Source organism: Symphalangus syndactylus, chromosome 9 (assembly GCF_028878055.3).
Source record: "Symphalangus syndactylus isolate Jambi chromosome 9, NHGRI_mSymSyn1-v2.1_pri, whole genome shotgun sequence".
In the NCBI taxonomy this organism is placed as follows: domain Eukaryota; kingdom Metazoa; phylum Chordata; class Mammalia; order Primates; family Hylobatidae; genus Symphalangus; species Symphalangus syndactylus.
The window spans coordinates 123,768,780-123,791,816 of NC_072431.2; the positions used below are offsets into that span (position 1 = coordinate 123,768,780).

The window sequence follows — 23,037 nt, forward strand, 5'->3', positions numbered from 1 at the left end:
ATTATTCATAATTCTACCACTGGTAGATATGTTTGATGCCTTTTCTCTCATATATGTACCAACATATTTATATTATGTATAAATATAGAAATACATCAAAATTTTCATATAGAAATACTTCAACTTACCAATAGACTGGGTTCTGAAATGTAGATCCATTTGTGCAAAAGTCCATAGTGACTTTAAACTTAGCACAATATCTGTTTTTGTTGAGAAGAATTGACCCATTTCTGCTCTGTCGTGAGACTTAGTTTCTATCTATGAAAATCTGTGAGCGGAAAATTTATAGAGCGGATTTTGTATCTATCCTTTTCATCAAATATCAAATCATGAGAACTTTGTAATGTCGATAAATATTCTATAAAACCATGATTCTCAATATTGCCTGATAGTCCATTAAATGAATATCAGATTTACTGGACAATTTATTTACTGATGTATTTAAAATAACCCCATGACACATATCACACAGAGAAATCTTACTCTAGCTCTCTAGTTATTTCCTCGGGAAAGATTTCTAGAAGTAGGATCAAAGGTAATAGACTTATTTAATAATTATGACATATACATGTATATACATACATATAAACATATATATATACACATATATATGTACACACACTCATATATATACATGGTCAAATGCTTTCCAGAAAGACTGTGCTTAATTACATACCTAACCACATACCTAACCACAGTGACACTATTACCAGCACAAAGTTAGCATCATCTTTTAAGTCCTCTCGAATTAGGCATGAAGCTATATGCATCCACTGTGGTATGCTTTCTGAGGCCTGGAAGTCTATGCTTTCTCATTGACCACAACAGGCCTTAGGGCTCCAGATTATCTGTCAGACCTCACATTTGGTCCAGGGTCCATGGCTTCAGTGGCTTTGCCTTCTTTCTTATCTTGTTGCCCACCTGGGCTCTACATTTCAAAGAAATACTGACCAGTTTTGCTTGATGTGAAACTATACTGCAGTCTATTCTGACACAGAGGACTATAGATGCTCCTGGTCTCTACTCTGCAAAGGAGTGGAAAGGGCTATTTATGCTGCCTCAATGGTTCTGGGTGGGAAGATGGTTTTTTAGCAGAGTTTCTGTTTTATCTACTTAAATTTCTTATCTAGCAGTTGGAGGTAAAACTGATACAGTAGTGCTGATTTCCAAATGCCAACACACACACACACACACACACACACACACACACACACACACACACTCTTTAGCTCTTGCCTCCCTACCTTGGGATGAACACAAATAAAAGCATTATTATAGATTTATTCTCATTGCAGGCAATCACATCCATCCCATTGAGCAGATTATTATAACTCCTTACACAATTACCTGGCAGCAGTGAAAGTGATTTCTCAAACAGTATGAAACACAACTGTTTATCCAGGAACAACTGCCTGTGAGACTTTGGGAGCAGAACTGAGGATCCCTTAAAAAGGTGCTAAGAACCTACTAGCCACTTGCCTAGGTATTCCACATATGCTTCAGAGATTCTCTCTCTCTCTCACACACACACACACACACACACAACTGATCACAAAATCCACAATATAAACTGTACAAAACATGGGAAATACTGCATATTGCCAGATCTGAAAACATTAATAAGAGAGTATAAGAAATAAGTTAAAATAGTAAAATATGTTTTTTTTAAAAAAAAGAAAAACAGATATTGCTAGAAAATTAAAGATACAGGAAAAATGAGAAATGAAGATCACTCCCATGTACTTGTCAACTATTACATTTCCAGTTCTCTGTGGCTGAATTTCATCAAGGGATAGAGAACTAGGGAAAAAGATTAAGCAGGAGGGTATAACCTTAAAAAACGTTCAGTATTTAAGAGGAAAGGGGAAGGGGGTTCTGAAAAGATCTGGAGAAGAACCTATCAAAAAAGTAGGAGGATAACCAGGATCATGTATTTTTATGAAAGCTAGAATAGGAGCTTCAAGAAGCAAACACAAGTCCATAGTTAAGTGCTGCACAAGAAATCCAGGGTAAGAACGAACATGTTTCAGTGGGATTTATTTGTAGGAAGTGACCTTTAAGAGAGAATGGATGTTAATGTTTGAGTGACTTTTCTGGAGATGCCCATTATTTTGACCTCACCCCTACATCACCTTCTTGCAGAATCTACCCATGTCCCCCTTGGTCTCCCATTGTGTCTGCTGAACAGGTAGCATCCCATAGACCCCTTTCTCTCTGGACACAGAAGAGTGCATGGAAATGAACCGTGAAGACTCTTTTAGGTTCTTAAACTGGAAAATTAAGTGAGTCGGCTTAAGAACCTAAAGTGGCCATGCCTGGGTCATGTGGAAACTAGGCTGAGAGCACCAGTCAGTAGAAGGAAGGGAAGGAAGCAGAGGCACAGAAAGGCCCAGAGATGAGAGAGCAGACACCCCCCAGGAACAGAGGAGAGGAGGCTGCATTACAAGAAAGAGACCCCTTGCTTCCTCTAAAGGCTGGGCTGCACTCCCGCCCTCAGGTTCCATGAATTATCCCTCTTTCCTTCCAATAATTTTGAGTGGGATTTGGTGCCCCATCATCAAACTACCCCATCCAAGACAGTAACTACTGTGTGCCATTTGGCTGTGTGCTGTATGCTGTATCACATAATGCTTACAAGAGCTCAGCAAAGAAGATGTCACTATCTCCCTTTTCCCTGAGAGGAATCTGAGGTTCACGAGGTTAAATAACTTGCCTAAGGACACACCGCTGGTGAGTGAATATGGTTCTAAATTCTCATATCACTATGCTGGGCCATAAACACTAAACAAGCTCAATTACTGCTAATTGAAATTCTGAGAAGTTCTCAGAAGTGCATGAAGGCTATGTCTGTGCTATGATATCTTCTTCTGTATTAAATTATAAACATAACACCTTAATTTGCAGCACTCATACATCAGCCTTCGGTATGCTTCATACAGAGGAAGTATGTCAGAAAGAGCCAGAATCTTCTCAAAAGAAGTGTGCATTCTCCCAGTTCATGGAATAAACTACAACTACAGTATGAACTTTATCACAGGTTCTTAGAGACTCTAACAGAAGTATAATCCTTTTCAGTTATTAAAAGAATTGAAAGCTTTTTACTGTTCATGAAAAAGACAAACTCCTCCCTTTCAAATTATTATTCTACTTTATAGTACAATTCCTTCTGGCTGGGAGGAGAACTTCAGACGCTTTTTCAAATAACCCTAGTCATTTAATCTGTACCTTTGGGAAGTCATGCTGAGAGTATATGGAAAAGAGACAGACAGAGCCAGAAAAAGGTGGGGGTGGAAAGGGAAGGGAGAGGGTTATGGAAAAGAAAAGGTAAGACATTGTTTCTGAAGTAGTAAGAATCTCCCAGTTTGGCCTACTTTAAAATAAGCTGGGTATTTCTATCCACAAAAGAACATCTAACATTGTTTAGGTAGTTACAACTTAAAAACCTTCTACACGTCTACTCCAGACAGATCTTTCCACTTATTTGTGATCCTCATCATACATAAATCAGCACTGCTTATATTAATTAGACACTTTCACTGGAAGTTGAGATGCTCAGTCAGCTCAGACTATAACAATATACCACAGAATGGGTCGCTGAAGCAATGAACATTTATTTCAGGAGGCTGGGAGGTCCAAAATCAAAGTGCTAGCTGATTTGATGCCTGACGAGAGCTCCCTTCCTAGCTTACAGAAAGCCACCTTCTCACTGTGTCCTTACGTGGTGGAGAAAGAGTGAGTGTTCTCTTTTTCTCCCTTCTTTTGCATATAAAGCCATTAATCCCATCAAGAGGACCCTCATGACCTCATCTAATCTGAAGTACCTCTAAAAGAGCCTATATCAAAATATTATCACATTGGAGGTTAGGGTTTTGATATGGTTTAGCTGTGTTCCCAGCCAAATCTCATCGTGAATTCCCATGTGTTGTGGGAGGTAACTGAATCATGGGGGCATATCTTTCCTGGCTGTTCTCGTGATAGTAAGTCTCACAATATCTGATGGTTATTATATGTGGGTTTTCCTGCATAAGCTCTCTCTCTTTGCCTGCTGCCATTCATGTAAGATGTGACTTGCTCTTCCTTGCCTTCCACCATGATTGTGAGGCTTCCCAACCATGTGGAACTGTAAGTCCACTTAAACCTCCTTCTTTTGTAAATTACCCAGTCTCTGGTATGTCTTTATCAGCAGCATGAAAATGGACTAATACAGGTTTCTATATACAAATTGGGGGGTGGGGCAGGGTTGGGGGGACACAATTCAGTACATAGCAGGTGCTTTGAAATAGTTATTAAAAACAAACTATATGAGCAACACCCAAGAATATCAACCATGACATTATAACAGAATATATGCCCAGGTATTATAGAATGGTAAATCTTAGACAAATGCCAAGGACCTTCTTCTATAGCTTGAAAGGGTTGAAGAACAGACCTGTACAGATGGTTTGGGGCCATGAAAGATGGCTTTTAAGAAATCAATTAAAATCAATCAATTCTCTCCACTGAGAGAAAACCCTAATTATAAAGCATGGGCCTGGGGAGAGCAGAGAGGCCATACATGCAGGCTATTGTCTCAGAAATAGAACTTGGATGCTGAGAGTGCTAAGAGGGAGGGGAGCCGCTGAACCCCATTTTTGAACCATTTGCTGGAGAGATCACTGGGGCTAGGGGGACCTTAAGAAATCTGACTTGAGTCCAACTTAAGAATTAGTTCTGGGACCTTTGAAATATTGCAAATAACATGTAATTTCCAAAGTCCAGTTGTTGTTTGAATTCCGGGGCAGATTATTCCTGTTTCTGAAAAACCACTTCAGTAAACCACTTCAGAACCTTTTGGTTCTACAAAGGTAAAGTCAAGATCCTAATTTGAAACAGAAAATTTCCAGAAAACATTAGATGCTTTGTATAATTATATCTAAAACTCTTTTCTTTCCAGTCTTAATACTTTTACTCTCTGTGATACAATTCCCTTCAGTTATTCTCAAGTCCTTATTGAGTTTTGCCAAATACCACAGCGTTGTTTAGGTAAAGAGATTAAATAATCATAAACTGTTAAAATGGTAAATTTCATGTTATGTATATTTTACCACAATTAAAAAGATTTTTTAATAATCAAAAAAATTCCCACACAGAAAAGCTCAGGCCCAGATGAATTCACTAATAAATTCTAAGTATGTTCAAAAAATTAACATTAACCCTTCCCAAACTCTTCAAAAAAACAGAAGAGAAGGGGTAATTTCCCAATTCCTTCTATGAGCCCAGTATTAGCCTAATACTAGACAAAGATATCACAAGAAAACTTCAAACCAATACTCCTTATTTTCAGAGATGCAAAATCTCCAACAAATCCTAGGAAAGTGAATCCAGAAACATGAAAAAAAATATTACATACCACACCATGACCAAGTGAGATTTATCCCAGGAAGGCAAGACTGGTTTAACGTGTGAAAATCAATCAGTGTAAGACATCATATTAACAGAATACAGGACAAAAACCACATGATCATCTCAACAGATACAGAAAAAATATTTGACAAATTGAAACACCCTTCTGTGATAAAAACGGCCAACAAAACTAAAAATTGAAGGGAATATCTTCAACCTGATAAAGGGCTTCTATGAAAATCCAATTGCTAATGTCATACTTCATGGCCTAAGACTTAATGCCTTGCCCCTAAGCTCAGGAACATGACAAGTATGTTCACTCTTGCTACTACTACTCAACATTGTACTGAAGATTATAGCTGAGAATATTTGGTAAGAAGAAGAAATAAAAGGCATTTAGATTAGAAAAGAAGTAAAACTGTGTCTATTTGCAGATGACACCACTTTGTATATAGAAAAATACTAAGAAATTCACACAACAAAACTATTTGAATTAAAAAGCTGGAAATAAATCAAAAGTCAATTAACTGGTGAATGAATAAACAAAATGTGGTCTATTCATATAGTGGAATATTATTCCACTTAAAAAGTAATGAAATAGATATACGGTACCATATGAACAAACCTGGAAAACATCAGTCTCAATGAAGGAAGCCAGATAAAAATAGCAATACATATTGTTCTATTTACATGACATATACAAAAATAGGCAAATCCATAGAGATAGAAAGTAGATTATGGTCACCAGGGGATAGAGGATTGGAGAATGGAAAGTGATTGCCAATGGGTACAGAGCTTCTCTTTGGGGTAATACAAATGTTCTGGAATTAGATGTGATAATTGTTCATCTTTGTGAAATATGTGAAAAACTGTGGATTGTATACTTTAAAAGGATACATTGTATGTTATGTGAATTATATTTTAATAAAGCTGTACTTTTTAAAAAATATATATGTATGTGCTCTAACCTAGGTGTTCGAATTCTTATCTGAATTGTTGTGAAGCAGATAAATCTAGTCAAAGGGTGATTGCCAATTTTGAAAGCTATTTAGACATACAGTGATACAGGGTTTCTACTCTGATTAACTTCATATTCAGGAAAATCAATGTTGGACTTCCTCAAAATTGTCTCTTAGGAAAACCAGGGATTCTGCCTCCCCACAGATTAAAGAGAGCAAAAAGCCCAAGTAGGAAGCTGAAGCTGATGATGACCTCCATGTGCCAGGACTCTTCTGTGTAGCCCCACCTGTCGTGCACCAGTCATACACATTATGATGTAGTTTATGCCCTCTTGGACCCATGAACACTTCAGTAAGAACACCACCACCATTCATTATTAGAAAGCATTTTAATTGTGACTGTGAATGAGAACTCTGCTTCATAGGAATCTCTCCAAATAGTCTTCAGAGCACATATTTAGACCAATATTCCGCAGCCCAAGGAAAACTGAAGTGGTGCTTCTGTAACCACAGAAGCATTTACAATGAGTTCAATAGTCAGTAGTACATCAAAGTCACCAGAATGAACCGATGTCTTTAAACCTCAGGTCCTAAATGATTTGCAGGGAGTGTCTACGTTCCAAAGCTTTCCATGTCCACTTTTACTGCCTTAGCCTTCTACTTTTAAACCAGAAGTAAACTTAGAAAATGTATTTTGGTTGCTGTTTGAAGAAAAGGGCAAAAATGAGATGTCCTGTTATATAGCCTGTAATTATTTCTTTTACAGTTCTTTTTACTAGGCATCCAATATAATTCCCTTCATCCTAGATCACATTTAAGATTTTCCTCTTATATAGACACCCAAAACACAGAAGGGATCTACTGAAGACAGGTCACCTTATATTCTTGTCATGGTGAATATTTATGAATATCTGATAGCTCTTAACCTGTCAGATGAATCTTCTTCAGATCTAAATAAGCCTTCCTATTTTACGTAGTTTCCTATAGCCACACAACATTTCTGGAGCCGCTTCACTGGGAGGACTCTGTCAACAATCAGCATTTCACTGGCATTAACATGCAATAAAAGACAATGAACCATGACTCAATTAAACCACAAAAAAAAACTGTCTTCAGATAACATTAACCCAGTAGTTTTCAAAGCTTTATATGTTGTAGGGCTTCTGCTGCCTAATATTAAGGTCAGCGCTTTAAAAACATATGCCTAAGCATCAAACACACCTACACAGAAGATGATTTAGAGGAAGGAGCAAAACTCTGTTTTGATTTATCTCCTTCCCATACTGTATCCAGAGATTTTACAACTTAGAGTATGTGATAACAATTAGGTATCACTACTGCAAAGAGTAAGAACACATTTTCCCATCGCAACGTCCATGGAAATGTAATTTGCCCACAAGATACAGTTAGGGAGACCTTTAGATTCTGATTTGTGTAAAACAACAACTAAAAAAGATGATGTAGGGGAAGCTTCAGAAAAAATATGTAGGCACCCATAATATGAACTAACAGGACATCTGATATCTGGATATGTCAATCAACACATTCTACAGTCAGAAAAGTGTCTCATAATAAAATTGCTAAGGTATAAGAAAAAAGATGGAGCTCTTCTAATATGTAAATTTACACATTTATGTCTCACTTAACCAGGAGGACTGGAGGAACGGAGGGGTTTCTTACAGAACCAGAGGCTTTATTTTTCTTTTCTTTGCTTGGCTGTACTTGCAATATTTAACACTCTAGGTTTAAATCTTCAATATTTTAGGTTTGATCACATTTAACACTTAGTCATTTCAATTAAAATTGCTCTCCTTTCTCTCATTAAATTAAACCATCAGGAAAAATTATATGATCTCACCAAAGACAAGACAAAATGGATTCAGATATTATATTGTAAAAATTTTAGAAGATTTCCTTGTTGAATAAAATTATTAAAATTATCTCGCTTCAATTATAACAAAAGGCAGGGAGAAATGACCAGGAACATATTGAACTCACGGGTAAATAGTAAAAGAAAACGCTCTGGCATTTTCTTTTAAATATATTTAAATATATAATTTAAATTATATAATTCATAAATTATCATTATTTTAAGCTGTGATTAATATAAATTCATTCAAGATTCAACTTCTTTTGTAAGAAAGCTACTAAAATATGCCAACAAAAATGGAATAAAATAAAAACAATCATTTAAAGTAGATCTTTAAGATAAATTTAATACATTTACGGCATCTTTTTAAAACCGCAGGAATTAAAATATCCATTGAAATCATAGGTTAACTGAAGAATTATCAAAAATGATGGCAATAGAGTGTGACTCTATGCTGGCCCAATATAATCACTGTTTATTATATTCAGAAGCCATGAATATAAAATGGAAACCGAAAAGAATTTGAAAATTCAAGTTATGAAGGCGACTATGACGGATAATTTAAAAGAAAGAACACTTTCTCTGTTTGCTAATATTAAAAGATTAACATATTAATCTTTTAAAAAATTACTAAAAGTTTACTGGTGTATTAGTTTCCTTTGGTGGCTGTGACATGTTGCCACAAATTACCACAAACTTGTGGCTTAAAACAGCACAAATGTATTCTCTTACAATCCTGGAGGTTCTGAGAGGAGAATCCAGTTCCTTGCCTCTTTCTGCTTCTAGCACTCCCCCGAAAGCCTTAAGTCTGGACTCTGCCTCCATCTTCAGAGCACATCACTTCAACCTCGGCTTCCATCATCGTATCACCTTTTCCTCTCCATAGTCAAACTAACCCCTGCACCTCCCTCTCTTACAAAGATACCTCCTATTGCATTTAGAGCACACCCAGCTAATCCAGGATAATCTCCCCATCTCAAGATCCTTAGCTTAATCACACCTGCAAAATCCCTTTGCCATAGAAGGTAACATTCACAGGTTCCAGTGATTAGTATACGGACATCTCGTACGGCCATTATTCAGCCTACTACACTAGTCCAGAAAATATATTTTTAAATCTTTATCCTAGGAGTTACACAAGTGAATGCTTTATTGATCAGCTTTATTTGGCACATGTCATTGTTTTCCATTGGGAAGCAACAGCATGGTCAGGCTGATTCACCATCAGTACCTCTCAACAGAGACTCTGCTTCTGAGAGTATCTGTGTGGTCTTTTGGGCCAAGCTAGAGACACTGGGCAACACAGTGAGGGTGGTGTTTCCTTTGAAAGATAGACACAAACTTCACAGTTACTGTTTACATAAATAGTGCTAGTATGTATGTATTTTGTTTTGTCTAATCAATTCATAAGAAATCTAGATTTCAAACCAAAACATACTTATCAAAATTATTCCTAACGGGTTAGGACAATTAAAAAAAATTTTTTTTTCTCTTTAAAAAGTGTTAATTATTTCTGGAAGGCAGGACTGGCAGTGTTTCAAAATAATGTGGACTTTGGAATTGCAGCTCTAGGCTTACTAATTCCTAGGTTATGTATGATCTTTGGTAGCCAAAAGCTTAACATTTTTGATCCTCAGTTATTCATGTCTAAAATGGTAATGCAAACACCTGTGCTAGAGGTTTGTTTTGAGATCATTAGTTTTGCTATAATAACTGGCATAAAACAGTTGCTCAGTAAACATTAATTATCTTCCACCTTTTATATTAGAAAACTTGTCTATAAAAAGTGCACAGTGAGGGCACAGTGGTAGGCATCTGTAGTCCCTGGTACTCAGGAGGCTGAGGTGGGAAGATCACTTGAGCCCAGGAGTTCAAGACCGGCCTGGGCAACGTTGTGAGAGCCCATCTCTTAAAAAAAGAATAAGTGCACAGTGAAATAGGATCAACTTACTATTGTTCAGTATGGTCTACAGAATGAATTCAGACAACTGGTAAATAAAGTAATATGAAAATACTAATAATCTCATTAAACATTCAATAATAGCATATGTCATAAATGTGAAATAGGAAATAGAGTTGCTAAGTTTAATAAGAGTCAGATATTTGGTAAATTAAAGTGATCATTCTATTTAAAAGGTTATTTATTTATGTCATTAAGTTATCACTGAACTGGCAATTTTTGCAATCCTAAACCTCTTTGTTTTTATATTATGTCATTTCAAAATACATGTATTAAAAATGTTGGCAACTCCTCAATATGTAAGTGTGACTCAGGTATCAGAACAATAACTTTAAGAATTAATAGTGATAGGTGATATAGGTGTGTTTCTAGATCACAGAAAGTTAGTAAGAAAAACCACATTCTGAAGTGTAAAGTAAACCTTCCTTTCCTCTACAAAAATATTTGAAGTCATTATCCTGAGATATGTCTACTCTACACATCATTCTTAAAAAGATAAAGAAGCTGATAGAGCAACTGTCCTTGCCAACACAACAGAGATCTCAAATATGCAGCAATTGGTCACTAAGGTGCTTAGAAGCAGTCTAGAGTTTCTCAGATCTCCATAGGACATGTCATTAAATCTTCTCCTCCTGCTGGGTCTGACTTCTGGGAAAAAAGCATATGGTATAAATATTACTATATTTGGTAGTGAATACTAATGATCGCTCAGGAGGTTCATCCTTCAGTTTCTATGGCCTTTAGCATCTAGTTGCTTACAAATGTGACATGCTTTGATTTGATTTAATCATAATTTATGAATTTTGAATTTACGGTTCAGAATTCAATGTACCAAATGTACCTGTAAAGTTAGATACCCATATATATGGAGACACATACACATTTATTTTTGGAGTTACCCCATTAACAGATTATAAAATTAAGGTAAGAAGACCAAGGCCTTTCCAAGGCACATTTTACAAAGCTGCTTGTTCCTCTAAAATCAGTAGGATCTGAAAACAGATTCAACACAAGCATACACACACACAAACACTTAGACATAGAGGTCACGTATAGTAACACTGTTCTTCTCTAGTGAGAACTCTAAGCTCAATGATATCACATGAACTGAAAAATTGTCTATCAATTTCTATATGAACAATATCCCAATCATTGTGTGGAACAGCAGAGAAAGGTGTTCTGATGTGCAGAAATTATATGATCTGTATAAAAACAATAAATAGCACTTCCATGTTATAATAAATTTGCAAGTTGAATTTCATACAGGTCATGTTACACAGGTCATATTAAAAATAATTCCAAGGAAAGAATTAAGAGAAATTTGGTTAAAGATATAATTTTACTCCACAGAAGCTTCCTAAAGTTTTATATAAAGCTGATTATAGTGGTTCAGTATTACAAGAATAGGATGTGTTACATAGTATAACAGTAACACTGCTGTGTTCCCTCAGATGGCATAAATCACTTGGCTAATTTGGCTACTAATAAATAGTTAGTATAAAATCTTATTTACCAAGGCCAATAAAAAAATTCTCAGCAGTTGGGTATATTTGAATCAAATGTCACTGTAAAGATAAGACAAAAAAAACTTCCATAATACATACTGTTATATTCTAATGTATCCATAATGAAAGATTCCATAATGAAAAATAATATAAAAATTAGATTCTGTATCAAGACTCTGTCAAAAGCTATAGTTCACATCAGAAGTTAATAGCACTAGGGAGTTAAATGATTAATACAAAAACAAATTCTTACTACAAATATTCTTTTGTTCTTCACTTACCATGATGCAAACTGCAAGGATTTAACCTTTAAGGGTTAAAGAGTTTAATCAATGTCAATGTCTGATCTTCTGAAGGCGATAAAGAACAGTCTGTCTAGCGATACCCAACAGAACATCACTTTGTCAAGCCACAAAGCACCCAAAAGCTTGTCAAGTAAGTTACCAGAAACCTCTTTGTGGTTAGAACTCAGCTCCTTCCTGCTTGACCTATTATTTGATATTTGACCACTTGGTTGCAAGACACTTGCTCTTTCTAGCTGAAATGTCACTGGGGCATCTTGTCAGCTCCCCGACATCTCGGCCTGACATACAATTTTACTTTTGTGTGCTACAAGGCAGAAAATGCAGGGCAATGGCCTTGTTTTAAATTCTGTCAGCATCAAAGATGGGCGTCACTCTTGGGTCCTACCAACAACAAAAACAAAAAAGGAGTCAATTTTGAAGGTCAAAACAGCCATTACCTTGAAGTTTTTCAGCTTATACTAAATATATTACCTGCTATCCTGGTGTGGGAACTGTCCTTATGAAGTGCCTAAACATAGCACAGAAATCCTCCAGCACAATTGCTCTACTTTCTTATCAAATGCAGACTTGCTAAAAGAATGAGTTTTCAATGCCTTCAGGGACCAGATTCAGCAGTTAACTTGTTCAAATGGGCAAGTGGTATCATGTAGCTTTACAAGGAGCAACCTGACCTTCTCACATTGACCAGGAGTGACATTATTGTGCAGGAAGAGAAGCAGTCACATCATTTCTGTTTTGCACAACCTGCTTAAAGTTTGCAACTAAATGCTTGTCTTCAGTTGAGCTGACAAGAGAGAAGAGGGGGCTCAGTGAACCATGGCCGGGCTGCCATGAAATGACAGGAATCATTGGCATACATTTCAAATAGCTCTCTCAATCCTATTAAAGCATTGCAGTCCTGCTTTAAAATAGACAAGTATGAAACAACTTTGATAGATAGAGACTAAAATGGCTTATTGATTTTTTTAAGTCTGAGGGAAATTACCCAAAATGTGTCATTCCTTAACATTTAAAAATATGTTACATAAAAATGAGCAACTGTGATAGTAAATAAAACTTGGAGAGAAAAAAGTTGGCTATTTCCTTATTCAAGGAGACAGAGCTACCAGAATACATCAAGATATCACACAAAATTTTAAATCCATTGCCACTTCTGCTGAAACAAAAGTCAACTGATAAGAAAATTCCCATTCAAAACAATTTTAATTGCAATGTTAACTGTTCCTCCATTTTTTAATTTCATGAAGTCATAATCCAATCTGAGTTGGTCTGTTGGCATTAGCAGATATAGTCACTGGAGAGGAGTGAGATGACATCAGAGCATGGGGCACAGTATTTATAAATGTCTCCTTTAAGAAAGTGTAAGTTGTATCAAGTTCAGGTTTCAATGGTAAAAAATCCCCAATACCAGTTGTGTCAGCAGGAAGAGGAGCTCTTGAAGGAATGGAGAGATTTGAATGGTCTCGTGATCCTATCTGTGACATACAAAAGAAGAAAATAATAAATATGGAGTTGAAAACTCTCAAACAGAGCCTATAACCATAAACAGGCAAGTAGACTAACAATCATTATAATATAAAATGAGAGGAAATTACTATTTCAATAATCTACACGAGAATATATAAATAGTAAATTATTTATCAAGTGTGACTGAATCCCTTATTTACTCTTTCATGAACTTTTCTAGACAACAGGAATTTGTCTAAACACTAAATCTTTGTGTAAAACTTTTTTTTTTATCTTTTTTTTTTTTTTTTTTTTTTTTTAAGACAGAGTCTCGCTCTGTCACCCAGGCTGGAGTGCAGTGGCGCATCTCGGCTCACTGCAAGGTTTGCCTTCCGGGTTCACGCCATTCTCCTGCCTCAGCCTCCTGAGTAGCTGGGACTACAGGTGCTCACCACCTCGCCCGGCTAATTTTTTGTATTTTTAGTAGAGACAGGATTTCACCGTGTTAGCCAGGATGATCTCGATCTCCTGACCTCGTGATCTACCCGCCTCGGCCTCCCAAAGTGCTGGGATTACAGGCGTGAGCCACCGCGCCCGGCCTGTGTAACACTTTTTATAAAGTTATTATATCAGAGAGTCAATACAATCAGGGATTTTTACCTTGACTTCAGTCCATTGGCAATTTACAGAAACCGATGCTAATGGCATTTATTTCATTACGCTATATAGTAAGTGCCATATAATATGGAAGATTAGATTACTTAGAAAATAAACTATGAGTATTTAAGTTTTTTAAATCTATCCGTTTTACTTATTTGACAAAAGTAGCGCAAAGAAAAATAAGCCAATCCCAGTGACCTCTAGAAAATGGCATACTAAGATACAAAATTCTAAGGAGAACTCTTTGGCTTTACTTTAATAATAATGCCACCACCCTGTTTTTTCTTTCAACTTTATTATTTTAGGTTCAGGGGCACACGTGCAGATTTGTTACATGGGTAATTCTTGATTTCAGCCACTGAGGTACGGTGTACAAATGATCCCATCAGCCAGGTGGTGAGCACAGTCCCCGAGTGGTAACTCTTGAACCCTCTCCCACTCTCGTAGTCCCTGGTGCTCAGTGTCTATTGTTTCCCTCTTTATGTCCATGATACCACCCTGTTTTGATAAAGACTATTATAAGTATTTAGAAATCACGTGTCAAACTAAGGGACTGAAAATAATTTGTCATATATTTGAGAACACTGATGGTATCCAGAAATTGTTGGAAATTAAACTTAAAAATGCCACAAAGTCATAAAATACTGGACAACAGAATTAATATTTTGATAAAGCTGCTCATTTAAGCCTTAAGTGACGTCAGTATCTAGTAGTTAATATTTAACACGAAGAAGTCTTAGCAGTAAAGCAGGTAAGTATTACGACATTTAAAGATGGCAGGAAAATAGTGATCAATTGTATGACATAATTTTCCAGATTCCCACAAAATAAATTTTGCTGAAATAACAAGTCTGGTTACAAGTATCTCCACTAAAAATCATACTCTATATTGCAGGGTTTTTTTAAAAAAAACTTTTTAGTAGATCCTCTTACAGTTTTGATAACAAAATAATGTAAACTATAAGGTCTGTTTTATTATGTCATGTTATACAAAACTGTTTCTACATGTAAAAACAAGAGGGAAGCTATCACTGGCTTTAGGAACATATTAGAAATTCAACTGTTGTATGTGTTACCATTTTTGTGGATTTTTTTAAAACTACAACTGGAGAAAAAATCAATATCTGCATCTAACACCTAGTTCAGCAATTTTCTTTGATCTTTGTTCTTTTGATTTCTTGATACTCTACTGCAGGCCAATAGCTGACGGAAATCATCTCTTTTTATACTGGAAGTCTAACACCTAAAATGGTCACTTGAAATAGCTCTATGAAGGACAAGGTTTCCCAGTGGAAAGAAAACAACTTCCAAAATCATGTGTTGACCCTGATTAGTAGTATTAATGAGGTTTTGCTTGCAGAACCTTAATGCTGGGCCTGATCATCTCAGTTCAGAACCTGAACAGAGGCATCTCATTACATCAGAGGCTAGAGGTGTACACACCTGCATTTTTACTGCTGCTAGAATCATTTTTTAGCAGTGTCATTACTGGATTGACTTTGCAGCTATAAACATTACAGTGCCATCTACTAACTTCTCATTCTGCCAGGCCTGGGGGTTAGGGGAATGCTAGAAGAGCAGGAGATGGTGGGGCCTGATTTTCTTCTTAATAAACATAGTTGTAGCCATAGTATTCTTTATTATAATAGAATATTGTCAGAAAAGGCTTTAAAAGTTTGTTTTGATACATCTTTATACTTCAAGTTCTGGTCTAAGAAAACTATGTATGGAAAATAGAGGGGTGTGCAGAATCAGTCCAAGGAAGGTCAGATATCCTCTGGGGGTATTTTCTTCTGGATATTTTAGAGAAAGGTAACTAGGCCAAATTGACCAACCATCCCTGTTTTGTCAATATTAGTGATACGCATAATTTACTCAAACTTATATGTTGTACTTAAAGTTTCCCTTTTTGTTCTTGTGAATCCATCAACCTAACACATTACAAAGTTAGGAAGGCGGTCCTTTAGGGAAAGTCTCTACTAACTGCTCATTTCTCTTTAACATTCTACAGATCTTGGTAACCTACAAAGAGGTCCCTCCTTTACCTTTTCTCATCCTACTTTTTCTAAGATGTCTACTTTCCAGTATGTTGTCTGAAAGCACCCTTTCATCCAATATAACATTTTTGACTAAATAACCTTGAAATGGGGTGTTATTTCCCTAATATTTCAAATTAGTCTCACTTTTTGCACACTATTTTCTGACCTTATGTCCTAAACATGGAAAATAATATAAAAAATCTCCAGAGATGAAAAAGAGAGAGAGAGATTTCCTTAAAGTCTTGTAACCCCCAAAAGTATAGTCTCTAGAAAGTAAACAGAGTTACTTTTGTGTAAAGGAAAACAAATGACTGCTTTTGCTACCGGGATCATCTGCTGTACTGCTAGAAAAAAACTTTTTTCATGAAATGAGGTAAAGTCTGATTTTAAGTCACTTAAAAGCTTAAAAAGAAGCCACCGGCTGGGGTTGGTGGCTCACACTTGTAATCCCAGCACTTTGGGAGGTCGAGGCAGGTGGATCACCTGAGGTCAGGAGTTGGAGACCAGCCTGGCCAACATGGTGAAACCTCGTCTCTGCTAAAAATACAAAAATTAGTCGGGCGGGTGCCTGTAATCCCAGCTACTCATGAGGCTGAGGCGGGGGAATCACTTGAATCCAGAAGCAGAGGTTGCAGTGAGCCAAAATCGCATCACTGCACACTGCACTCCAGCCTGGGCAACAGAGCAAGACTGTGTCTCAAAAAAAAAAAAGAAAAAAAGCCAGCAACAATTCTGGTGAAACTTTGATTTGAGAATGTGATGTTAAAATAACAAGTAAATATGAACTGTTTTTCTTGTTATAAATATCCAGAATAATATCCAGAAATACATAACACTTTTGTACTATTTTAATGTAACACAGAGAGTAAAGGACAGTTAAATAACTTTTTGTCAGAGAATATTAAAAGTTAGTGTTCACCACCCGATCTTATATTTTAAATCTGTAAAGTCCGTGGTCATATAAACTACTTTTAAAACTGCTGAGGTGTTCTGTCTCTTATGTAAATCTAAATTTAGGCAGTTTTTCAAAAGGAAATTAGTTACCTGAAATAAAAGCTAGGTGTCATGTGAATCTTTATGGAAGCACTTTTATTTACTCAATAAGCTATAAATGATTCTATTTGAACTGCTATAGTCCATCAGCTAAATACATATTCACAATACAAAATGTGTCTACTAAATTTCTACATTTTAAAAATCTTATGAAATACAGTAATTGGACACATCCAATAGCCATTTTTCAAGGCTTTAATATCTTAATTTTCTACAAATGTTTTGCAAACACAAATAAACAAATAAAGCATTAGTCTAATAATAAAATAACCACCCAATAAATTGTCTGTAAGTCAAAGCCTTGTTGCCGATCAAGGCTTCTGAAACTAAGCCATTTGTCTCCTGTGTAACATTTATGATCAAGTTAAGTCTTCTAGAATTTAGTATTATAAAAAGTGAGGAAAAATGTGATTTAGTAAGCCTTAGCAGTATTGCATGGAGATTATGCTAAGCACATAGTGTGATTAAAAGAATACTAGACTGAAGATCAGCGGACTCTAGCTTCTCCTCGCAGTTCTTTTACAATCCCACTGGGTCATTTGGGGCAGGTAAATTAGTCCATCCAAATAAGGGGCTGTACTCTTTCCAGCTTTGAAATTCTACAGGTCTGCCATAATTCCATGTGTGACAGCATATACTATAAACCCTAACTTTTTTGAGGGACATTAACCCAGAAATCAGTTTCCCGAATATAATACTTGAGAAGATGTAGACAGACCATTCTTAAGGGGAAAGAATACATATTGCACATTGCACATTGTTCTAAAATAAAGCCAAATAGATAACAAGATTAGCCACAATTTAGATGATGTGGCTTCATTCAATTAAATTCTATAGTACTCTTTTCATTACTTCAAATTCCATGATGATGTTTTAAGCCCTGTAAATTATTAACTACTTTTAAGTAGTCTGCACAGCTCCACATAAACAGATGAAGAAATCAAAGCACCCACAAGAGGGTGTTACAGTGAGGCTCCCTTGCCGTTTCTACTTTGGTTCCTAACGTGTTCTTACCACCAGAGTCTCAATACTCAGTGTCACAAAGTTTTCTTTCTTCTAAATACTTTAGATGAATTAGCCAAATTCTACCTGTCAGTTTTCCAGTTGGCATGCTGGTCTCATAGGACACTGTAGTTTATCCAGACAGTCAGAGTTGGCAAAAATCACATAGTATTCTCTTGTGGAATACTCAATTTTATATCTGAGATATATATACACATAAAAACATACATTCACCTTATAAATATATACACACACATATACTTGATATATGTATCATATAAATATACACACTCATACACACACACACACACACACATCTGCTATCATGCCATCCAATATTTATTTCTCCTACAGTAGTTACCAGTTCTAACTTTTAGCTACCAATAACAAGCATGTAGGAATATTTTATGCATTCTTCTCCCTGTAAGTCATTAAACCTTAGTACAGACTAGTTTGACTATCTTACTGACATCAAGGCATGGGAAGAAATGTGAGTTAATGGAAAAATGCAAAGAAGTTGCATTAGGAAACACCCTAAGGGCCCAGTGTGCCTAGAGATCTAAAAAGGACAATCATAGAGGCAGAAACAAATCAGAAAAAAGAGGTAGAATGTATTAACAAGAAACCTGATTCACATCACAACAACTCTGTCCTCAGGCAGACATTCAACATTCTATCTGGTTCTAATTCAGCCTTGGCTACTTGTTTGATGTGGAAGATTGATTGGATCAATGGTTTTGATTCTCCATGCTTCCCTATAACCATGCCCTTGCTCTTGGCTTCCCTGTCCAGCCTCATCTACCATTTCCTCACTTGTACTGTGCAAGCCAGGTACATGGAATTTGTGAGACCCTAAACAGGACATTCCATAGTTCACATCGCCCTCCAGTCTGTCCAATTCTGCTCTTTGTTGGGTGAGTCCTCCACGTTTCAAACTCTGGTCAAGGTCTGCCTCTTTCATAAGGCTTTTCTGGATCCTCTTCCCATCCTTCCCCAACTACAGCTAACTGTAACATCCAATCTCATTTTTACATTCCTTCATGAGCATTTACTTTACTATTTTTTTCACTTATTTGTATATCCTTACATCTCTGCTATAAAACTACGAGCACTTAGTGTGATGGAATCATGACTTTGTACCCCTAGCATTTAGCAGAATATCTGGGACTAAATAAGATTCCTAAATGATGAATGAGTGAATGAACAAATGACTTATATTATTACTTCATGGTCTTGGTGTTTTACTGTTATTTTGTTATTTCACACATATACAGATTATGTCGCAATTAGATTTAGCAAAGATGAATGGAAAGAATACGGGATTTGAAGGTGGAAAGAACTAAGGTTCTAAACTTCATTTAGAAGTAGTAAACACATTTACTAATTATGTGATCCTTGACGAGTTACTTAACCTGTGTGAGCTTGTATCCTTATCTGTAAAGGAGGAAGACTAATCCCTCATAGGGCTGTTATGAGGATTACATGGAATAATATATACAAAAATGTGTAGCATAGAGTGGCTCCTCTTCTTCACTTCTCTTTTTCACTCTTCTCAAATTATATGAATTCTAACTTTACAATTATAGTCAACGTGTATTCAGCATTATGTCAGGCACTGTGCTAGATTTAGTTTTACAGGCATTATCTGAATTCTCACAGTGACTCACTCAGAAAGCACTACAATTATCTTCATTCTACAGTTGAAGAGACTAGGGCTCACAAGAGCAGAATAAACTGCCACAGGTTGCACAGCTTGCTAATGGTAGAAAGGGATGTGAATCTTGGTTCTTCTGACTCTCCTATTCATACGCTTGACCATTACCTTACCATGTTGCCCAAAGAAGATATAGCCTAGCCTCAGGCTTATTTTGTATCTAGAGGCATTTCATCAACAAAATAAGGGCTCAACAAACCTCTCTGAAGATGGAAAATAAAAGTACATAGATTGTGCCAGAGGCTAAAATAAATGTTTATATTTTGATAGCATATTTCATTGTGGTCCAGCATTTGAATGCCTGTGGTACTTACTGGAGTAAATACATAGATCTCATGGAACTTACACAAAAATGAAAGTTATGGCCCTTTCATCAAAGGAGCTTATATGTTGTTATATTCAGAGACAAAATGAGGCACTGAGGTTTAAACTTACACTAGAACACTTAAGGCCAGGTGCGGTGGCTCACACCTGTAATCCCAGCACTTTGGGAGGCAGAGGCTGGAAGATCACCTGAAGTCATGAGTTTGAGACAAGCCTGACCAACATGGTGAAAACCCGTCTCTGCTTAAAAACACAAAAAATTAGCCAGGCATGCTGGTGGGTGCCTGTAATCCCAGCTACCCAGGACGCTGAGGCAGGAGAATCACTCGAACCCAGGAGGCAGAGGTTGCAGTGAGTTGAGTTCACGCCATTGCACTCCAGCCTGGGTGACAACAGTGAGACTCTGTCTCAAAAAATAATTAACTAATTAAATTACACTAGAACATTTAAATTTTAATTTTAAATTACTTCAAGATATCTTGTGCCTGACAAGACAATAAGTCCCATTTTCTTCTCCAGGATGTTTAGATTTCCTGATGTGGTTGAGGTTAGAAAAAGAGTTGAAGAATTCTCCCAAGTGGCTTTTGTTCTTTCTTTTCTTAGTGTTCTTCATACCCTTGTGCTTGCAGTCTGTTGCTGACCTGACAATCCTGACACAACTGATGGTAGAGAGTGCCAGAAACGGCCAGAAAATGCAAAGGAGGCATTTTCCCCTCTGTCTTAGAAATATACATTCCCAAACAATTCAGAGAGAATTGAAAATGTAAATAAGTTTATGCACTCAAATATACAAAAAGATACAAAAACCAAATAAATAAAAACAAGCACACCATATAGAAAAATGCCACTGAAAGTCTGAAATGACAAACTGGTAAAAATATGTGCAACACATAGAATCCCCATACAAGTAACTTCCTTAATTTACAAAAGGCTCATGCAAATCAATTAAAATAATGTAATTAGAAAATAGGCTGAGGGTAGCATATTTATTAAGACTGAGTTCAGTTGTAAGAGAAAACTCTAAATGTCATTGGCTTAAATAAGATAAAAGTTTATTTCCCTCTGATAGGGCAATATAAAGTTATCAAGAATCCAGGCTGCTTCTATCTTGGGCTCCATAGCTCAGTACATGGCTTTTACCTCATGGTCAAAAATGGCTGCTCAAGTTCCAGCTAGTATGTCTGCATTCTAGCGAGAATAAAGGAGGATGGAGCAAAGAAGGAGGCACTGCTTCCGTTTACAGACACTTCCTAAAATTGTGCACTTTTACTTACATCCCATTGACTACAACTTAGGTCATATAACTAATTTAGCTTAGAGAGAGTCTGAGAAATGTAGCTTGTTTGTCTGTTTGTTTGTTTCCTGAGCAGCCCAGGTAACATTCAGAGGCTCTATTACTAAGAAAGAGAGAGAAAACAGATATTAGGAAACCACTGACAGCCTCTGCCTCATGTACAAATTAGATGTCTGACTGGGGGAAAGAGTAGTATAATAACCAAAAAACATATGAAAAGGTGCTAAACTTAATTCATAAGTAAAGAAATACAATGCAACACATCCCAATTAAAGATTACTTTTCATATACCAAATGGGCAAAAACTTAGATGTCTGATGATCTCCACTGTTGAGAAGAGGGAATCAGGCAAACTTATGCCATGTAGTTAAGCTGTTGCAACCTTTCTGGAAGACAAAAATTTAAATGTATCTTCCTTTGACCTAGCAATTCCACTGCTAGGCATTTCTTCTATGGCTACACTCAAAAGAGTTCACCAAGGTGAGCATGCAGGTATATTCACTGAAACATTTTTAGATAAATAAACAAAACCTTTTTAACTTTAAAAGTGATCTTTTTATACACTTTAAGTTTTAGGCTACATGTGCACAACGTGCAGGTTTGTTACATATGTATACATGTGCCATGACGGTGTGCTGCACCCAGTAACTCACTATTTAACATTAAGTATATCTCCTAATGCTATCCCTCCCCGCTCCCCCCCACCCCACAACAGGCCTCGGTGTGTGATGTTCCCCTTCCTGTGTCCATGTGTTCTCATTGTTCAATTCCCACCTATGAGTGAGAACATGCAGTGATAAACAAAACTTTTTAAAAATAAAATCAGAGGTCTATGAACACAGGGCTATTTAAGTGAAGTATGACAACCATATAATACAACTATTTTAAACATGAGGTGAATATGTAAAGGCTGATAGAGAAATATATCCAAGTGAAAAAAACAGTTCAAAATGTATACATGTGTTTATGTGTATATATATACATACATATAAATAGTAATATATATTTTAAAATAAGCATAAACACACATACATGCATATCTATCCCTATTTTTTCTGGAAAAAAGAATCACAAGAAATCAAAAGAAACTTAATAATCTTTGGAAAAAAGAACTGAATTAGAGTTTGGGTAGAAAAAAAAGGTTTGAAAGGTGAAAGTTTTCTTTCCATGATTTTTCATCTTTAAAATTATTTGAATCATGAGAGAAAGTTACAAACTGGCAGTTCACAAAAGCAAAAATACAGCTAAGTAACAAATAAATGGGAAAAAATTGTAACCCCCACAAGTAATCAAAAATAGAAAATAAAATAAGACATTTATTGCCGGTAAAAATTAAATATTAAAAATTATGCTAAAGGTTAGTGAAAGCATTGTGAAGCAGGCATTCATAAATTGCTAGTAACTGTATAAGTTGATAGAACCATTGGATCTATAATTGGGCAACTGTCTTAAATGCTTAATGCCATTTGATCCAAAAATTCCATTTATGATTAGGTTCTCTATATTAATAATAACAGACAAAAA

The 23,037-nt window shown here is 36.1% G+C and overlaps 1 protein-coding gene across 43 annotated transcripts in view; it reads right to left on the minus strand.

The window, feature by feature from the left end:
* Positions 1–13,165: 13,165 nt before the first annotated feature.
* Positions 13,166–23,037, minus strand: part of CCDC171 (coiled-coil domain containing 171) — a 416,355-nt gene continuing 406,483 nt past the window's right edge. For 42 of the 43 annotated variants that reach the window (XM_063609154.1, XM_063609151.1, XM_063609129.1 and 39 more), the window contains one exon: positions 13,166–13,456. In XM_063609154.1, coding sequence (XP_063465224.1) covers positions 13,229–13,456 — 228 coding nt within the window. In that variant the 3' untranslated portion in view covers positions 13,166–13,228. The remainder of the gene's footprint in view (positions 13,457–23,037) is intronic. The other variant, XM_063609126.1, reaches the window with a different exon arrangement.